Source organism: Triticum aestivum, chromosome 3B (genome assembly GCF_018294505.1).
Source record: "Triticum aestivum cultivar Chinese Spring chromosome 3B, IWGSC CS RefSeq v2.1, whole genome shotgun sequence".
Lineage (NCBI taxonomy): Eukaryota > Viridiplantae > Streptophyta > Magnoliopsida > Poales > Poaceae > Triticum > Triticum aestivum.
In genome coordinates this window covers 815,780,082-815,799,152 of record NC_057801.1, presented here as the reverse complement: position 1 = coordinate 815,799,152, position 19,071 = coordinate 815,780,082, and the positions used below count along the sequence as shown (strand labels likewise).

Genomic DNA, 19,071 nt, shown 5'->3' with positions numbered 1-19,071 from the left:
TATGTCGTAGTTCACGCTATGGTTCTACTGTTTTAGTTATGTTCCTAGAGAAAATATAGTTGAAAGTTGACAGTAGCGATTATGCGGACACTAGAAAGCTTATGTCCTTAATGCACTACTTAGTGTGCTGAACCCCAAACGTCATTTGTGGATGTTTCGAACATCGAACATACACGTTTTGATAACTATGTGATAGTTCAGTTAAATGGTTTAAGTAGAGGCACCAAAGACGTTCTTCGAAACATCGCGGAACATATGAGATGTTTCAAGGGCTGAAATTGGGATTTCAGGCTCGTGCCCATGTCAAGAGGTATAAAACCTCCGACGATTTTCTTAGCCTGCAAACTAAGGGAGAAAAGCTCAATCGTTGAGCTTGTGCTCAGATTGTCTGAGTACAAAAATCACTTGAATCGAGTGGGAGTTGATCTTCCAGATGAGATAGTGATGTTTCCCCAAAGTCATTGCCACCAAGCTGCTAGAGCTTCGTGATGAACTATAACATATCAAGGATAGAGATGATGATCCTTGAGGTATTCGCGTTGTTTGACATCGCGAAAGTAGAAATCAAGAAGGAGCATCAATTGTTGATGGTTGATGAAACCACTAGTTTCAAGAAGGGCAAGGGAAAGAAGGGATACTTCATGAAACGGCAAATCAGCTGCTGCACCAATGAAGAAACCCGAGGTTGAACCCAAACCCGAGACTAAGTGCTTCTGTAATAAGGGGAACAACCACTGGAGCAGGATTACCCTAGATACTTGGTAGATGAGAAGGCTGGCAAGGTCGATAGAAGTATATTGGATATACATTATGTTAGTGTGTACTTTACTAGTACTCCTAGTAACACCAGGGTATTAGATACCGGTTCGGTTGCTAAGTGTTAGTAACTCGAAATAAAAGCTACGGAATAAAACGGAGACTGGCTAAAGGTGAGCTGACGATATGTGTTGGAAGTGTTTCCAAGTTTGATGTGATCTAACATCACACGCTCCCTCTACCATCAAGATTAGTATTAAACCTGAATGGTTTATTGGATCTCGATCGTAGTGATACACATTTTCATGCCAAAAGATATAAGATAGTAATGATAGTACCACTTGCTTGTGGCACTGCCATGTAAGTCATATTGGTATAAAACGCATGAAGAAGCTCCATGTTGATGGATCTTTGGACTCACTCGTTTTTGAAAAGTTTGAGACATGCGAACCATGTCTATTGGTGTATATGCATGAAGAAACTCCATGCAAATGGATCGTTCGGACTCACTTGATTTTGAATCACTTGAGATATGCAAATCATACCACATGGGCAAGATGACTGAAAAGCCTCGTTTTCAGTAAGATGGAACAAGATAGCAACTTATTGGAAGTAACACATTTTGATGTGTGCAGTCCAATGAGTGCTGAGGCATGCAGTGAATATCGTTATGTTCTTACTTCACAGATGATTCGAGTAGATGTTGAGAATATTTACTTGATGAAACACAAGTCTGAATTATTGAATGGTTCAAGTAATTTCAGAGTGAAGTAGCAGATCATTGTGACAAGAGGATAAAATGTCTATGATATGATCATAGAGATGAATATCTGAGTTACGAGTTTTGGCACACAATTAAGACATTGTGGAAATTGTTTCGCAATTAATACCGCCTGGAACACCATAATGTGATGGCGTGTCCGAACATCATGGTTGCACCCTTTTGGATATGGTGCGTACCATGATGTCTCTTATCGAATTACCACTATCGTTCATGGGTTAGGCATTAGAGACAACCACATTCACTTTAAATAGGGCACCACGTAATTCCGTTGAGATGACACCGTATGAATTATGGTTTAGAGAAACCTAAGTTGTCGTTTCTTAAAGGTTTGGGGCTGCAACGCTTATGTGAAAAAGTTTCAGGATTGATAAGCTCGAACCCAAAGCGGATAAAATGCATCTTCATAGGACACCCAAAACAGTTGGGTATACCTCCTAATTCAGATCCGAAAGCAATATGGATTGTTTCTAGAATTGGGTCCTTTCTCGAGGAAAGGTTTCTCTCGAAAGAGTTGAGTGGGAGGATGGTGGAGACTTGATGAGGTTATTGAACCGTCTCTTCAACTAGTGTGTGGCAGGGCACAGGAAGTTGTTCCTGTGGCACCTACACCAATTGAAGTGGAAGCTTATGATATTGATCATGAAACTTCGGATCAAGTCACTACCAAACCTCGTGGGATGACAAGGATGCGTACTACTTCAGAGTGGTACATATCCTGTCTTGGAAGTCATGTTGCTGGACAACAATGAACCTACGAGCTATGGAGAAGCGATCGTGGGACCGGATTCCGATAAATGGCTCGAGGCCATAAAATCCGAGAACGGATCCATGGACTTTGGTGGACTTGCCCGATGATCGGCAAGCCATTAAGATAAATGGATCTTTAAGAAGAAGACGGACGTGGATGGTAATGTCACCGTCCATGAAGCTCGACTTGTGGCGAAAAGTTTTCCGACAAGTTCAAGGAGTTGACTACGATGAGATTTTCTCACTCGTAGCGATGCTTAAAGTCCGTCGGATTCATGTTAGCATTAGCTGTATTTATGAAATCTGGCAGATGGATGTCAAAACGAGTTTCCTTACCAGTTTTCGTGAGGAAAGGTTGTATGTAATACAATCAGAAAGTTTTTGTCGATCCTAAGGATGCTAAAAGGTATGCTAGCTCCAGCGATCCTTTTAAGGACTGGAGTAAGCATCTCGGAGTTGGAATGTACGCTTTGATGAGATGATCAAAGATTTTGGATTTATACAAAGTTTATAAGAAACTTGTATTTCCAAAGAAGTGAGTGGGAGCACTATAGAATTTCTGATCAGTATATGTTGTTGACATATTGTTGATCAAAAATGACGTAGAATTTCTAGAAAGCATATAGGGTTATTTTGAAAGTGTTTTTCATTGGAAAGCCTGGATTAAGCTACTTGAACATTGAGCATCAAGATCTATAAGGATAGATCAAAATGCTTAATAATACTTTCAAATGAGCACATAACTTAACATGATCTTGAAGGTGTTCAAGATGGATCAGTCAAAGAAGAAGTTCTTGTCTGAGTTGTAAGGTACGAAGTTAAGACTTAAAGCTCGACCACGGCAGAATAGAGAGAAAGGACGAAGGTCGTCCCCTATGCTTAAGACGTAGGCTCTTCAGTATGCTATGCTGTGTACCGCACCTGAAGTGTGCCTTGCCATGAGTCAGTCAAGGGGTACAAGAGTGATCCAAGAATGGCTCACAGGACAGCGGTCAAAGTTATCCTTAGTAACTAGTGGACTAAGGAATTTTCTCGATTATGGAGGTGGTAAAAAAAGTTCGTCGTAAAGGTTACGACGATGCAAGCTTGACACCTATCCGGATAGCTCTGAGTAGAGAGACCGGATACATATAATGGAGCAATGATTTAGAATAGCTCCAAGTAGAACAGTTGTTTGGAATAGCTCCAAATAGAGCGTGGTAGCTGCATCTAGGAGATGACATAGAGATTTGTAAAGCACACACGGATCTGAAAGGTTCAGACCCGTTGACCAAAAACCTCTCTCACAAGCAACATGATCAAACATAAAACTCATTGAGTGTCAATCACATAGTGATGTGAACTAGACCACTGACTCTAGTAAACTCTTGGGTATTAGTCACATGGCGATGTGACCTGTGAGTGTTAATCACATGGCGATGTGAACTAGATTATTGACTCTAGTGCAAGTGGGAGACTGTTGGAAATATGCCCTAGAGGCAATAATAAAAGTATTATTATTATATTTCCTTGTTCATGATAATTGTCTTTTATTCATGCTATAACTGTATTATCCGGAAATCGTAATACACGTGTGAATACATAGACCACAATATGTCCCTAGTGAGCCTCTAGTTGACTAGCTGGTTGTGATCAACAGATAGTCATGGTTTCCTGGCTATGGACATTGGATGTCGTTGATAACGGGATCACATCATTAGGAGAATGATGTGATGGACAAGACCCAATCCTAAGCATAGCACAAAGATCGTGTAGTTCGTTTGCTAGAGCTTTGCCAATGTCAAGTATCTCTTCCTTTGACCATGAGATCGTGTAACTCCTGGATACCGTAGGAGTGCTTTGGGTGTATCAAACGTCACAACGTAACTGGGTGACTATAAAGGTGCACTACAGGTATCTCCGAAAGTATCTATTGTTTTATGCGGATCGAGACTGGGATTTGTCACTCCGTGTAAACGGAGAGGTATCTCTGGGCCCACTCGGTAGGACATCATCATATGCGCAATGTGACCAAGGAGTTGATCACGGGATGATGTGTTACGGAACGAGTAAAGTGACTTGCCGGTAACGAGATTGAACAAGGTATCGGTATACCGACGATCGAATCTCGGGCAAGTAAAATACCGCTAGACAAAGGGAATTGAATACGGGATTGATTAAGTCCTTGACATCGTGGTTCATCCGATGAGATCATCGTGGAACATGTGGGAGCCAACATGGGTATCCAGATCCCGCTGTTGGTTATTGACCGGAGAACGTCTCGGTCATGTCTGCATGTCTCCCGAACCCGTAGGGTCTACACACTTAAGGTTCGATGACGCTAGGGTTATAAAGGAAGCTTGTATGTGGTTACCGAATGTTGTTCGGAGTCCCGGATGAGATCCCGGACGTCACGAGGAGTTCCGGAATGGTCCGGAGGTAAATATTTATATATAGGAAGTCCTGTTTCGGCCATCGGGACAAGTTTCGGGGTCATCGGTATTGTACCGGGACCACCGGAAGGGTCCCGGGGGCCCACCGGGTGGGGCCACCTGCCCCGGGGGGCCACATGGGCTGTAGGGGGTGCGCCTTGGCCTACATGGGCCAAGGGCACCAGCCCCAAGAGGCCCATGCGCCTAGGGAACCCTAGAGGGAAGAGTCCTCAAGGGGGAAGGCACCTCCGAGGTGCCTTGGGGAGGATGGACTCCTCCCCCCTCCTTGGCCGCACCCCAAAACCCATCTAGGGCTGGCCGCCGCCCCTAGGGGGTGGGAAAACCCTAAAGGGGGCGCAGCCCCCCCCCCTATATATATTGAGGCATGGGGCTGCCCATAACAGGCGATTTGATCTCTCGTTGGTGCAGCCCTGCCCCTCTCCCTCCTCCTCTTCTCCCATGGTGCTTGGCGAAGCCCTGCGGGATTGCCACGCTCCTCCACCACCACCACGCCGTTGTGCTGCTGTTGGATGGAGTCTTCCTCAACCTCTCCCTCTCTCCTTGCTGGATCAAGGCGTGGGAGACGTCACCGGGCTGTACGTGTGTTGAACGCGGAGGTGCCGTCCGTTCGGCACTTGATCATCGGTGATTTGAATCACGACGAGTACGACTCCATCAACCCCGTTCACTTGAATGCTTCCGCTTAGCGATCTACAAGGGTATGTAGATGCACTCTCTTTCTACTCATTGCTGGTCTCTCCATAGATAGATCTTGGTGACACGTAGGAAAATTTTGAATTTCTGCTACGTTCCCCAACATCTTCCTCTTCCTATCATGGACGGGGTCAAATGGCTTGTCGAAGGGCTTCGCAGCGGGCTTGTCAGGGCCATCAAGGACCTCGACGTCCGGTGTCCCAAGGAAGTCTGGCATGGGAGAACCAAGAGGCTCACCCGAGCCCATGCATGCTTCCCAGTTGCCGGCCCGAAGGAGAAGATGTGCTGCATCTGGCTATAGTTCGGATGGGTGTGTTGAGGAACTCAGCATCCCTTGGGTCGTCCTAAGAATGAAACACAGGTGTTGTTAGTTACGATTAGGAGTAGGCAATGGTGGATAGTATGAAAAGGAAGAGGGTTGTGAGCTAACCGTGACATGGCCGACGTAGTGCTCTGCCTCCAGAACTGTGGAGCAAGTGTTCTCATCCCATGAGGCGCCGCTAAGGTCTCTTAGCTTGGACACTTGGATACGTCAACTTCTCCACTTCCTCAGGTGGTTGTACACCTGGGTGGCAGACATTTCTTGCCCATAGAAATCGAACACCTGCTTCGCAACGGTGTTCAAGTGCACCTCCTTGAAGCCCTTGTCAGTCCTAACTCCACTAGACATGAACGGCTGCCACTTCATATTGTTCGACCTACCATCCTTCTTTTCCTTTGCTGCTGCTAGCTTGATTGCAGCGGCAGCAACAGCAACAGCAGGAGTTGGCTCAACGAGCACTACTGGCACATAGAGGGAATCAGACTCGAACACCTCTGAATCAGGTGCCATCTCGGACATAGGCTGCGAGTCCTCGACAAACGATGGAGCAAACTGGTTGTCGGACACGACATGGGCCTGACTAAGATCTTGCGTCTGCGTGGTCATGTCGTACAATCGTAGCACACATTCACAGTAAGCATAGCACACAACATACCGGACAATCCATGAAAGCAGAAGCATACATGTACATTGTTCATCACTATCATAGTAAGCACATGCTTCATCGCTATCATACCAAGCATACCGGACAATCTATGAGCAGGAACATACATCTACAACAAACATCATGCTACAAATGGACCACCAATAGCTACAAATCAGAGATCCAAGCATGATTCAACCACTACAAGAAATATGTCAACTTGTGACCTTGACTATTGGTCACTGAAAGGTCATTGTTTTTCATTTACGATCTTTTTGTGACAAAAAACAGAAGGTCAAAAGCTGGCGGTCGTAAACTGAAATTAACGACCTTCTCTATGAGAAGGTCGTAGACATTTACGACCAAAATATGCCTACTGTTTTGTTTTGGTCACTAGCAGCCTCCCCAGGACACGTAGGCATCCGACGTGGTAATCTGATGTGGCACAAGAATCAGCACGGTCCAATTCGATTTTCTACATGGGCCTAGCCCAACAATTCGGCCTTTTTAATGTATTTTTTTCCTGTGCTTTTATTAGCTACATGGGTTTGACCCAGTAATTCGGCCCATGTATTATTTTTTGGGACAATTCCATTTCTCCCCCTAACTTGAGCCACCACCTGGCATTTGCCCCTAATTTTTAAGTATGCTCAAATTTACCCCTCTGTCGTTAGGTGGTGTTATAAAAATACCCTTCTGCTCCGTTATCGTCTGGTCAAAGGCCTTTGACCGTCCACGGTACATTTTCTGGACAATTTTGCCCCTCTTTGTGCATGCCACTTACAGGTGGGACCCATTCAAATAAAAATAAAAAACTATCCCAAGTCAAAGTAGTCAACATTGACTAGGTCAAGAGAGGACGTGGCCCACATGTTAGTGACTCATTAGTTATTTCCCGTAATAATTAGCTATGTTTTGAGCACTATAATTAGATCTATTGCCAAAGAAGGGCCCACTAGTCACCTATACACTAAAAAGGATAAGGGCTAATGACAGGCCCCACATGTCCCACCGGTGATTTAAACGCCGGCGACGAGCGCACGCACGGCCCTAAGTTGGAACGCCGGTGACGAGCAGAGGTAGGCAGCTGTGCGGGACGCAGGGGCTTGCTGGTGTGAGTTGGCACTGTCCTGGAGTGGTGAGCACGCACAGGGCGACCGGGAAGCTCACCGGTGACAAGTTTCTCAGCCAGCGGCCACAGCAAGTTAACATGGGGGCACCAGCTCCGGGATGAGGCACTGATTCGGGACCACGGAGGAAGCTTTGCAAGGGCTTCACTGAGATAGGGACGAGGTGCTGCTCTAGATCGCCTCCCGCGCCGCACAAAAAAAGATCTATCGCCGCTTCCTTCGTTTCTGCGAGGCCAACGACCTCCTCGTGACCATCCCCCATGTCTAGGAGCTCCGCCAGTATCTCCTTTCCCTCCCAATGGAACGAATTGACGTGGGGAGCCTCCGTTCGGCCACGCCATGGTCGTCTTCTTCGCCTCCGGGCGGCCACATTCGCGCCCCGATCTCCTGCTCCAGCGAGCTCCGGCTTCCCTCCTCACGTTCCTCGGCAACCGGACATGGATGAGAAGCTCCTGGACCCTCCCCCCCCCCCCCCCCGTGCACCCGCGTGCTTGCCACCTTGCGTGGTTGTGCGCCCAGCGGTGGTTGCTGCCGGATTAGGTGAACAGGGCTGGGAGGAGGAAGAAGGGGATTGGGCATGATGGGGTCGTGCTGGCAGGGATAGAGTGTGTGTGTTTCCATTTTTATTTTATTCCTATCTCTTTATTTCTTGCATGGGTCCACTTGTCGGGAAGGGCAAAAATGTCCACGGAATGCCTCGGTCACAGTCAATGGCCTTTGACCGGACGGTAACGGAGCGGAAGGGTATTTTTATAACACCATCTAATGGCAAAGGGTAAATTTGAGCATACCTGGAAATTAGGGGCAAATGCCAGGTGGTGGCTCAAGTTAGGGGGAGAAATGAAATTGTCCCTTATTTTTTAGGCAAGCCCATTTAATATATGTATTTTATGTTAATTTCGGTTAGCTACATGAGCCTGGCCTACAATTTGGCCTTTTTATTTTCTAGCGCACAACATTTTGCAGTCCATTTATCTTTTATTTCCAGCTTTTTTTCCCAGCTCCAGTTTACATATGGGTCCCAAATGTTAGATTTTTCACAGTATATATATCAAACAGACAAAAGAGAGAAAGCATATGAAAATCTTCAAATAACAACTAAAATAAGTTTATTACAATATGCTATACAGAGCAGAACACGTGAAACTACATACACTCATTCACATCACAACACCCAGTTTCCATACACTCATTCCATCACATCAACCAGTTTAACCATCGAATCTTGCATACCCAGGAACTTCAAACTTCACCCAGATCCACACAATCATAAATATTGGGATCTACAAATAGACCGCTCTGCCAGTACAGAAGCTAGCTACTCTTGGATACCACAGAACATGCTCTTCAACATGGGTAGAAGTCCTCAACGGAGTTCTACCAACAACACAAGTTCCATTCACCTACAAGAACAGAATGGAATATCAAGTACTTGCATTCTTCAAGAAGATTACAACCAACATGTATATGTAGAAGGACATCAGGAAAGCTGATGGAGCAAAATGAATAGAACCAGGAACCAAGACTGGGACTCCACACCTCCACACCACAGAAGCAACATGAATAGAACCAGGAACCAAGACTGGGACTCCACACCTCCAGAAGCAACATAAATTACAAGGCTATTCGGTACTACTAATGAGCCTGTACATTTACTAAGTGGTTCTAAACATTCCCATCAAGTATATACAAATTAGTACATACTTTTCTGAATTATAGGATATAAGAAACAAAGTGAGCAACACATATTAGTAACGCACTAGCCTGAAGAAATATCACTCGAGGCTTAAGAATGAGATAATGTTCACAGGGTGTTTATGCACTAATGAGCATTGACATTGGCCGAAGTAATTGTGAATCAAATGGATAGCAAATTAGGTACACAGGTCATATGGTCACTCATAAGAATCAGCATCCAAAGTTGAATAGCTAGTATACCTTGTTGCTTCACTCCAAGAGTGAAAGCAAGGAGGGCGTGCTGACAGGTCCAGCCATCCTAGGAGAAACAACCAGTGGTGGAGTCTTGATGAAATCAAGGTGTCCAGGGGCATCAATGACAGCGCAGTAATACTTGGTGGTCTCGAACTTCCGCATGGCAATATCAATGTTGATACCCCTCTCACGGCCAGCCTTCAGCTGGTCGAGCACCCATGCATACTTGAATGACCTCTTGTTCATCTCAGTGGCTTCCTTCTAAAACCTCTCGATCACACGCTTGTCAATACCTCCAAGCTTGTAGATCAGATGACCAGTGGTGGTCGACATCACCAATGACCACGATGTTGATGCAAGTCTTGTCCCTTGCCCATGGCTGAAACCGCAAGATCAAAGTAAACAAGTGTTAGAAGACAAGAAACACAGAACTAAGGGTAGTTGTCAAGCTTAACATATCAAATAAACTTATAGATACGAACTCGACGGGTTAAATCAGATAATGAGAAATTCAAGCAAATCAAGCTGCAGGCACTAGTTAGATGCAATAAACTGTGCGTAGAACGAAAAGATGGTATGGCTGGATACATATAACAGAGAATGCAAGCGCAAATGCTTTTAATTCTGCTCACGACCCACAGATCCTAGAACCAAACAGAAGTAAAACAGAAATCTGACTAACAATAAATCCAAAAGCTTGCGGATGAGCATGAGCAACAGAAACTATAGATATCCTACATGTCAAGGCTACCGGCATGAGCAACTCCTTTAAATTACAGCCAAAAACAACTTGCATCAGCGCATAATTACATGATGTGGTCTCACATCTCATACTGCATTATTTGTGCAGGGAAAGGACAATGCATGCTGCATTATTTGAGTCTGTCAAGTGAAAACAGTAGTATTTCTAAAATGCATATATGCTCAATCCCCTTGCAGGCTACAGTTGCAGAATATGCTCAGAGATGAGAATGCCATAACCGTTTTACATGTATCAGGCCTGAGGTTGCTCGCATTTGCATATGACTTAGTCTAACATATACTAGGTGTTAAAAGTTAGAAAAAATGTAAACATAAACAACAATCATGATAAATTTAGCAATCCTGCCTGAAGTTCATACTACAGTTATCGCCCATCAACAACATGCCTGGAGAATTATTCTGTCGAGAGCTTGATCATTGATCGGCATTTCAACCGGATCAGTTCTCTGGTAGGTTTCAATAGTACTTTTCATTTCTGTTTGTTTTTAGTACAGATTGCAGTGTAAGAACGAAGGATGGAGCCAGCAGAAACGTTAAACCCACAAGCACAACCAGCAGATATGTTTGAGTAGTACTTCTCACTTCTGCTTATTTTTAGCAGTTTTATGATTTTTCTAAGACTGTTCTTGTGATTCATGTTCAGAATTACAAAGACTGGAACACCCAAGTCAAGCGTGAGCGAATGTGCTAGCTCTAACTCTAGATCATGTCAACACGAGATCGAGATTCAGTGGATGAAGCAACAGCCACTAAAGAGAAACAAAAGGGATCAGGAAAAATAAACCTCAGTTGTAGCTTCTTGAGCGGTCACAATCCAGTTCACAAGCTGATCAATTGATGCACACTCACCTGAAAAGAAATTAAACATATGTTGAGCAGAAAGCAAGTGGTTACTACTTTTACATGTCAATGCAGAATCACATACCTAACTCACTGACTGCCATATCGACTTCTTGCTTCGAGAAGCTCATTTTGCTCAGTAAATACGACCTCTTTTTTGAGAAAGAATCTAGCTCCTGCAGAAGTTAGGAACATTCAGAAGATTTCGACAGACAACCTCAAAACGAATAACATACGACAATGACAGCGGGTACGAGGATATCACCTCGGTATCTCGGTCAGCTTCTATGGTGGGCACTGAAGGGGCACTGTTTTCTTCAACATCAGAATCAAATAGACTGCCCAAAGAAGTTGACGATCCCGACCCGGTGTTCTGCGAGGCCTATAACATCATAGTAAATTTGGTATTTTTTAGGAGCGTCATTAGCGAGAAAAGGGAACTCTAGTGAATAGGCAATGTCGGTAGCTACTACCATGTCGATCAAGTTTGCTTTTAAAACTTGGCCCTGAAAAGGAAACGGTAACGATGACATTATTAATATAGAGACAACAGAACATACATAAGTTCGGGGACATAACAGAACAGAATCCTACATAATCCCAGTTGAGAAACTCGCGGGCTTCACCAAAGAGAAGTAGAAACAAAAGCAGTCTCGGACAATCAACAAGCATGCATCCACCCTAAGCAGTAGAGCAAAACATGCATCAACACAATTGAGAGGTTCCCAGCAACATGAATCTACCTGCTAACACCAACAGGGACTCTTTATCCGTCCGGAGGTGCCGGAAGCGGACCAGAGTACAACACGCACCGCCGCCACCTCTACATCTCGGCGGCCAAACCTGACCATCGAGAACATGATGGCCCCGGCTCCGCCACCGGAAGCTTAGCGGGATTGGGGAACAGGGCCGGGGCGAGCACACCACGACGCGGCACCGCCGTTGCGGCGCCCAGAGAATCCTATCACGAAACCTACCTACCTACAATGCCTGCGGCAAGCCGGAGATCCCCCTCTCCTTCGGCCGCTAGGGCGTCAGACGGAGGAGACGATGGCTCGCGGCCTCACCAGCGGTCGAAGCGGGGAAGAACCTCGCGCCTGCCTACGAGAGAGGGAGGGGACGAAGAGAGCGAGGGCGAGGGCGAGGAGAAGATTGCATTACCTGCCACGAGACGTCGGACTGCAGGAGCGCGCGGGGCATCTTGTTGAGGCACTCCCCGAGCACCTTCTCGTCGACCGTGGCGTTGCTCATCTGCACGAGCGCGCGGGAGATGCTCCCGCCCAGCTACGCGAGCACCATCTTGGATGGGCCCCCGGGGGGTCGGGCCTCGTCGGTGGCGGGGTGGGGTTCCCGCGGCGGTCAGGGGCGGCGCGCGGCGCGATCTGGGAGCGGGGGTGGGGAAGGGGACGCAGAGGGGAGGAGAATCGGCCGGAGGAGATGGGGAAGATTTTGGTTGGGGGTGGGGATTGAGGGAGAGGGACGACATCTGCGGGACGCGATGGGCGTCGCTGCGGGACGCATCAAGGAAGGAGGTGGTGGCGGGACACGCCGCTCCAGGACGGGAGGAGGTGGAGGCAGCAAGGAGATGAGGGAGGGGGTGGATCTGGCCGCCGCCATGGCCATGGCCGTGCCATGCGTCTAGGTTGGTGGGCGTCGAAGAGGGCGGAGCACAGTCGCCGCCTCCGCGCCGGAATTGGTGGGAACGCCACCCTCGAAATCCTAGCCGTGGGAAGGGGTTGGGGATGAGCTACCGGGGACGCGAGAGCCGGATCTGGCCGGAGCGGAGGGAAGAGCGGAGGCAGGGGAGCTCAGATCTGGGCTGCGCGCCAGCGAGGCCCGCCAGGACACGCCGGAACAAGAGGCGTAGGTGGCGGCAGCAAGGGTTTCGGGCGAGGGATTGTGGGTGCGTGAGGGAGCGAGGGGCAGAGAAAGAAAGGAGGCAGAGAAAGAAAGAAGGCGGGGGGTGGATGGAAAACGTCCACGAGTAGAGCTAGGGTTTCGGCTTAGGTGGGCTTGGGGTTGGTGTGGTGGGCCGAGGACTGCCGTTGGATCCACGAGCATCCGACGATGTTTCATGCACGATCCGCGTGAGACGTCCACGGACCAATCAAAATGCAGTACCACGTTATGACCATTTATGACCTGAGAAAATTCAAAAAAAAAATGAAAAACCTTCTCATTGTGTCACCAAATGTGAATAAGTTTTTAGGAAAAGTAACAAACATGAAATAAGTTAAATATCTTTAAAAATATGTCATGAGAAATGAGTTTTTTGGCAAAAAAAAAAACATTTTCCATTTTTTGAACGTTCAAAATGAGTTTTTTTGTGAAGGACCTACCAAATATTTGTTTCAAAATTTTACCAAATCAATTTTCTAAAATACTAGGACATATTTAATGCACAATTGACCAAATGGTTGGGTGTAAAAAGTTTTGATCCACCTCTAGTGAAAAAGACAAATCTCCGCCGATTCAGCTGGAAGTGGGTCAAATTTGAACTGCAGCTGCCTCATAGTTTGCTCTTTATTTATTTTCCAAAAATCATTTATAGGTACATAAGTATCTATTTAATCATAGAAACACAAAAGGTTTTTCAAGATTCAACCACTAGCTAGGAACGGTCATTCCCGCCGTTTTGACCGCATTTTGAAATGGGCATAAAAAATTCAAAAAAAAATTGCAAAACCTTCGCATTGTGTCGTTATATGTGGCCAAGTTACCAGCAAAAATTATAAACTTGTAATACTACAATTATTTTAAAAAATGTTCCCAGAAACGAGCTATCAAGTGTGAAGATGCATAGCTTTCAACCCAAATGCTCAATCTTATGGCCACATTCATGGCATAGTCTGTTCAAATGATCTCATATTGTGCATAAAGGTGCATCTTGGAATTCCAAACAATGTTGCCTAAGGGAGTATTCATTTTCTTTGCACAGAAAATTCAATTTCCATTTTCCGAGTGCCCCAAATGAGGTTTTTTTGTGAAGGACCTACCAAATATTTGTTGCAAAATTGGACCAAATCAATTTTATAAAATACTAGGCCATATTTAATGCACAATTGACAAAATGGTTGGGTGTCAAAAGTTTTGATCTACCTCTGGTGAAAAAGACAAATTCCCGCCGATTCAGTTGGAAGCGGGTCAAATTTGAACTGCAGCTGCCTCATAGTTTGCTCTTTATTTTTTCCAAAAATCATTTCTAGGTACATAAGTATCTATTTAATCACAGAAACACAATTTTTTTTCCAAAATTCAACCACTAGCTAGGAACGGTCATTCCCGCCGTTTTGACCGCATTTTGAAACGGGCATAAACAATTCAAAAAAAATCAAAAATTGGAAAACCTTCGCATTGTGTCATTATATGTGACCAAGTTTCCAGGAAAAATAATAAACTTGTAATATGGCAATTATTTTAAAAAAGTGTTCTAAAAAACAAACTATCATGCGTGAAGATTCATGGCTTTCAAGCCAAATGATCAATCTTATGGCCACATTCATGGCATAGTTTGTTCAAATGATCTCATATTGTGCACAAGGGTGCATCTTGGAATTCCAAATAATGTTGCCTAAGGGAGTTTGCATTTTCTTTGCATAGAAAATTCATTTTCCATTTTCTGAGTGCCTGAAATGAGTTTTTTTTGAAGGACCTACCATATATTTGTTGCAAAATTGGACCAAATTAATTTTCTAAAATACTAGGCCATATTTAATGCACAATTGACAAAATGGTTGGGTGTCAAAAGTTTTGATCCACCTCTCGTGAAAAAGACAAATTCCCGTCGATCCAGTAGGAAGCGGGTCAAATTTGAACTGCAGCTGCCTCATAGTTTGCTATTTATTTTTTCCAAAAATCATTTCTAGTCACATAAGTTCCTATTTAATCATAAATACATGGTTTGGTGGCGATACGTCGAGGTTTGGACGGTGGCCGAGGGCCCCAACTCTAGAGCGCGTAAACTCGCATGCCCGTCGCGTGGTCACCGCGTGACTGTGGTGTTGCCATGTGTTTTGGGTGGCCTAGGCATGTCTAGTGGGTTGAGCACTCCCCAGGTAGGTGCTAGGAATAAAATCACAACATAAGATTCTCACGAGGAGATCGATCGATGCTCAAACATGAATAAGCAGCCAAGTGTTTGATTTGCGGTACGAGAAATGCACATGGCTAATGGGCGTGAGTTTTGGCTGAGGATGTCCAGTTACTAAGAAGACCGTCTTCACACATTTTCGGCTCAAAAAGAGGAGCCTAGGTGGTACTTGCTTTGCAAAGTACCACACTGGGCATAAATACGAATGTTGAAGCTGGGCTCAAAATAATGAATGGATTGAGCTGGCATTTGGTGGAGGATGGTTACTTGAGCATAGGAAAGCACTATAGAAAATGGATACCATTTGTGTTGGGGAACGTTGCAGAAAATTAAAAATTTTCCTACGGTTTCACCAAGATCCATCTATGAGTTCATCTAAGCAACGAGTCAAGGGAGTGAGTTTGCATCTACATACCACTTGTAGATCGCGTACGGAAGCGTTCGAGGGAACGGTGATGATGGAGTTGTACTCGCCGTGATTCAGATCACCGATGACCAAGTGCTGAACGGACAGCACCTACACGTTCAACACACGTACCGTACGGGCGACGTCTCCTCCTTCTTGATCCAGCAAGGGGGAATGAGAGGTTGAGGAAGAAGGCTCCAACAGCAGCACGACGGTGTGATGATGGTGGAGAGGCAGTACTCCGACAGGGCTTCGCCAAGCACACAACGGAGGAGGAGAGGTGTTGGGGAGGGGAGGGGCTGTGCCTTGGCTTGGGTGTTCAGCCCTCCCCTCACCCCTCTATTTATAGGGGAAGGGGCAAGGGGGGCCGGCCCCTCTAGATGGGATCTAGAGGGGGGGCGGCGGCCAGGGAGGGGGAACTTGCCCCCCAAGCAAGGGAGGCGCCCCCTCTAGGGTCCCCCCCCCAACCCTAGCCGCATGAGCCCAAGGGGGGAGGCGCGCCCAGCCCTCCAGGGGCTGGCTCCTGCCCCATGCGGCCCATGTGGCCCCCCGGGAGGGGTGGCCCCTCCCGGTGGACCCCCGGAACCCTTCCGGTGGCCCCGGTAGAATACCGATATGCCACCGAAACCTTCCGGTGTCCGTATGACAACTTCCCATATATAAATCTTCACCTCCGGACCATTCCGAAACTCCTCGTGACGTCCGGGATCTCATCCGGGACTCCAAACAACTTTCGGTAATCACATACAAGTCTTCCTAATAACCCTAGCGTCATCGAACCTTAAGTGTGTAGACCCTACGGGTTCGGGAGACACGTAGACATGACCGAGACGGCTCTCCTGTCAATAACCAACAGCGGGATCTGGATACCCATGTTGGCTCCCACATGCACCTCCATGATGTCATCGGATGAACCACGATGTCGAGGATTCAAGCAACCCCGTATTCTATTCCCTTTGTCAATCGGTACGTTACATGCCCGAGACTCGATCGTCGGTATCCCAATACCTCGTTCAGTCTCGTTACCGGCAAGTCACTTTACTCGTACCGTAATGCATGATCCCGTGACCAAACACTTGGTCACTTTGAGCTCATTATGATGATGCATTACCGAGTGGGCCCGGAGATACCTCTCCGTCATACGGAGTGACAAATCCCAGTCTCGATCCGTGTCAACCCAACAGACACTTTCGGAGATACCTGTAGTGCACCTTTATAGTCACCTAGTTACGTTGTGACGTTTGGTACACCCAAAGCACTCCTACGGTATCCGGGAGTTACACGATCTCATGGTCTAAGGAAGAGATACTTGACATTGAAAAAGCTCTAGCAAAACGAACTACACGATCTTGTGCTATGCTTAGGATTGGGTCTTGTCCATCACGTCATTCTCCTAATGACGTGATCCCGTTGTCAATGACATCTAATGTCCATAGTCAGGAAACCATGACTATCTATTGACCAACGAGCTAGTCAACTAGAGGCTCACTAGGGACGTATTGAGGTCTATGTATTCACACGTGTATTACGATTTCCTGATAATACAGTTATAGCATGAATAAAAGACAATTATCATGAACAAGTAAATATAATAATAATGCTTTTATTATTGCCTCTAGGGCATATTTCCAATAGTCTCCCACTTGCACTAGAGTCAATAATCTAGTTACATTGTGATGAATCGAACACCCATAGAGTTCTGGTGTTGATCATGTTTTGCTCGCGAGAGAGGTTTAGTCAATGGATCTGCGACATTCAGATCCGTATGTACTTTGCAAATATCTATGTCTCCATCTTGAACATTTTCACGGATGGAGTTGAAACGACGCTTGATGTGCCTGGTCTTCTTGTGAAACCTGGGCTCCTTTGCAAGGGCAATAGCTCCAGTGTTGTCACAGAAGAGAGAGATCAGCCCCGACGCATTGGGTATGACTCCTAGGTCGGTGATGAACTCCTTCACCCAAATAGCTTCATGCGCTGCCTCCGAGGCTGCCATGTACTCCGCTTCACATGTAGATCCCGCCATGATGCTCTGCTTGCAGCTGCACCAGCTTACTGCTCCACCATTCAACATATACACGTATCCGGTTTGTGACTTAGAGTAATCCAGATCTGTGTTGAAGCTAGCGTCGACGTAACCCTTTACGACGAGCTCTTCGTCACCTCCATAAACGAGAAACATGTCCTTCGTCCTTTTCAGGTACTTTAGGATATTTTTGACCGCTGTCCAGTGTTCCTTGCCGGGATTACTTTGGTACCTTCCTACCAAACTTACGGCAAGGTTTACATCAGGTCTGGTACACAGCATGGCATACATAATAGATCCTATGGCTGAAGCATAGGGGATGACACTCATCTCTTCTTTATATTTTGCCGTGGTCGGGCATTGAGCCGAGCTCAATCTCACACCTTGCAATACAGGCAAGAACCCCTTCTTGGACTGATCCATTTTGAACTTCTTCAAAATCTTATCAAGGTATGTGCTTTGTGAAAGACCTATGAGGCGTCTCGATCTATCTCTATAGATCTTGATGCCTAATATATAAGCAGCTTCTCCAAGGTCCTTCATTGAAAAACACTTATTCAAGTAGGCCTTAATGCTGTCCAAAAGTTCTATATCATTTCCCATCAAAAGTATGTCATCTACATATAATATGAGAAATGCTACAGAGCTCCCACTCACTTTCTTGTAAACGCAGGCTTCTCCATAAGTCCGCATAAACCCAAACGCTTTGATCATCTCATTAAAGCGAATGTTCCAACTCCGAGATGCTTGCACCAGCCCATAAATGGATCGCTGGAGCTTGCATACTTTGTTAGCATTCTTAGGATCGACAAAACCCTCCGGCTGCATCATATACAGTTCTTCCTTAAGATGCCCGTTAAGGAATGCCGTTTTGACGTCCATCTGCCATATCTCATAATCATAGTATGCGGCAATTGCTAACATGATTCGGACGGACTTAAGCTTCTCTACGGGAGAGAAAGTCTCATCGTAGTCAATCCCTTGAACTTGCCGATAACCCTTAGCGACAAGTCGAGCTTTATAGATGGTGACATTACCATCCGCGTCCGTCTTCTTCTTAAAGATCCATTTGTTTTCTATCGCTCGCCGATCATCGGGCAAGTCAGTCAAAGTCCATACTTTGTTTTCATACATGGATTCTATCTCGGATTTCATGGCTTCTAGCCATTTGTTGGAATCTGGGCCCGCCGTTGCTTCTTCATAGTTCGAAGGTTCACCGTTGTCCAACAACATGATTTCCAGGACAGGGTTGCCGTACCACTCTGGTGCGGAACGTGTCCTTGTGGACCTACGAAGTTCAGTAGCAACTTGATCCGAAGTACCTTGATCATTATCATTATTTTCCTCTTCAGTTGGTGTAGGCATCACAGGAACATTTTCCTGAGCTGCACTACTATCCTGTTCAAGAGGTAGTACTTCATCGAGTTCTACTTTCCTCCCACTTACTTCTTTCGAGAGAAACTCTTTTTCCAGAAAGGATCCGTTCTTGGCAACAAAGATCTTGCCCT

The 19,071-nt window shown here is 45.9% G+C and overlaps 1 protein-coding gene across 1 annotated transcript; it reads right to left on the bottom strand.

Annotated features, from left to right (window-relative positions):
* Window positions 1-8,641: 8,641 nt before the first annotated feature.
* Window positions 8,642-12,955, bottom strand: LOC123066805 (probable inactive DNA (cytosine-5)-methyltransferase DRM3). The gene is made up of 7 exons (XM_044489812.1): window positions 12,203-12,955; window positions 11,515-11,547; window positions 11,307-11,423; window positions 11,127-11,217; window positions 10,986-11,050; window positions 9,446-9,818; window positions 8,642-8,910 (listed from the first exon to the last, which is right to left on the bottom strand). Exons 1-6 carry the CDS (start codon window positions 12,290-12,292, stop codon window positions 9,726-9,728), a joined length of 489 nt encoding a protein of 162 aa, XP_044345747.1. The 5' UTR covers window positions 12,293-12,955; the 3' UTR covers window positions 8,642-8,910; window positions 9,446-9,725.
* Between the last annotated feature and the right edge of the window lie 6,116 nt (window positions 12,956-19,071).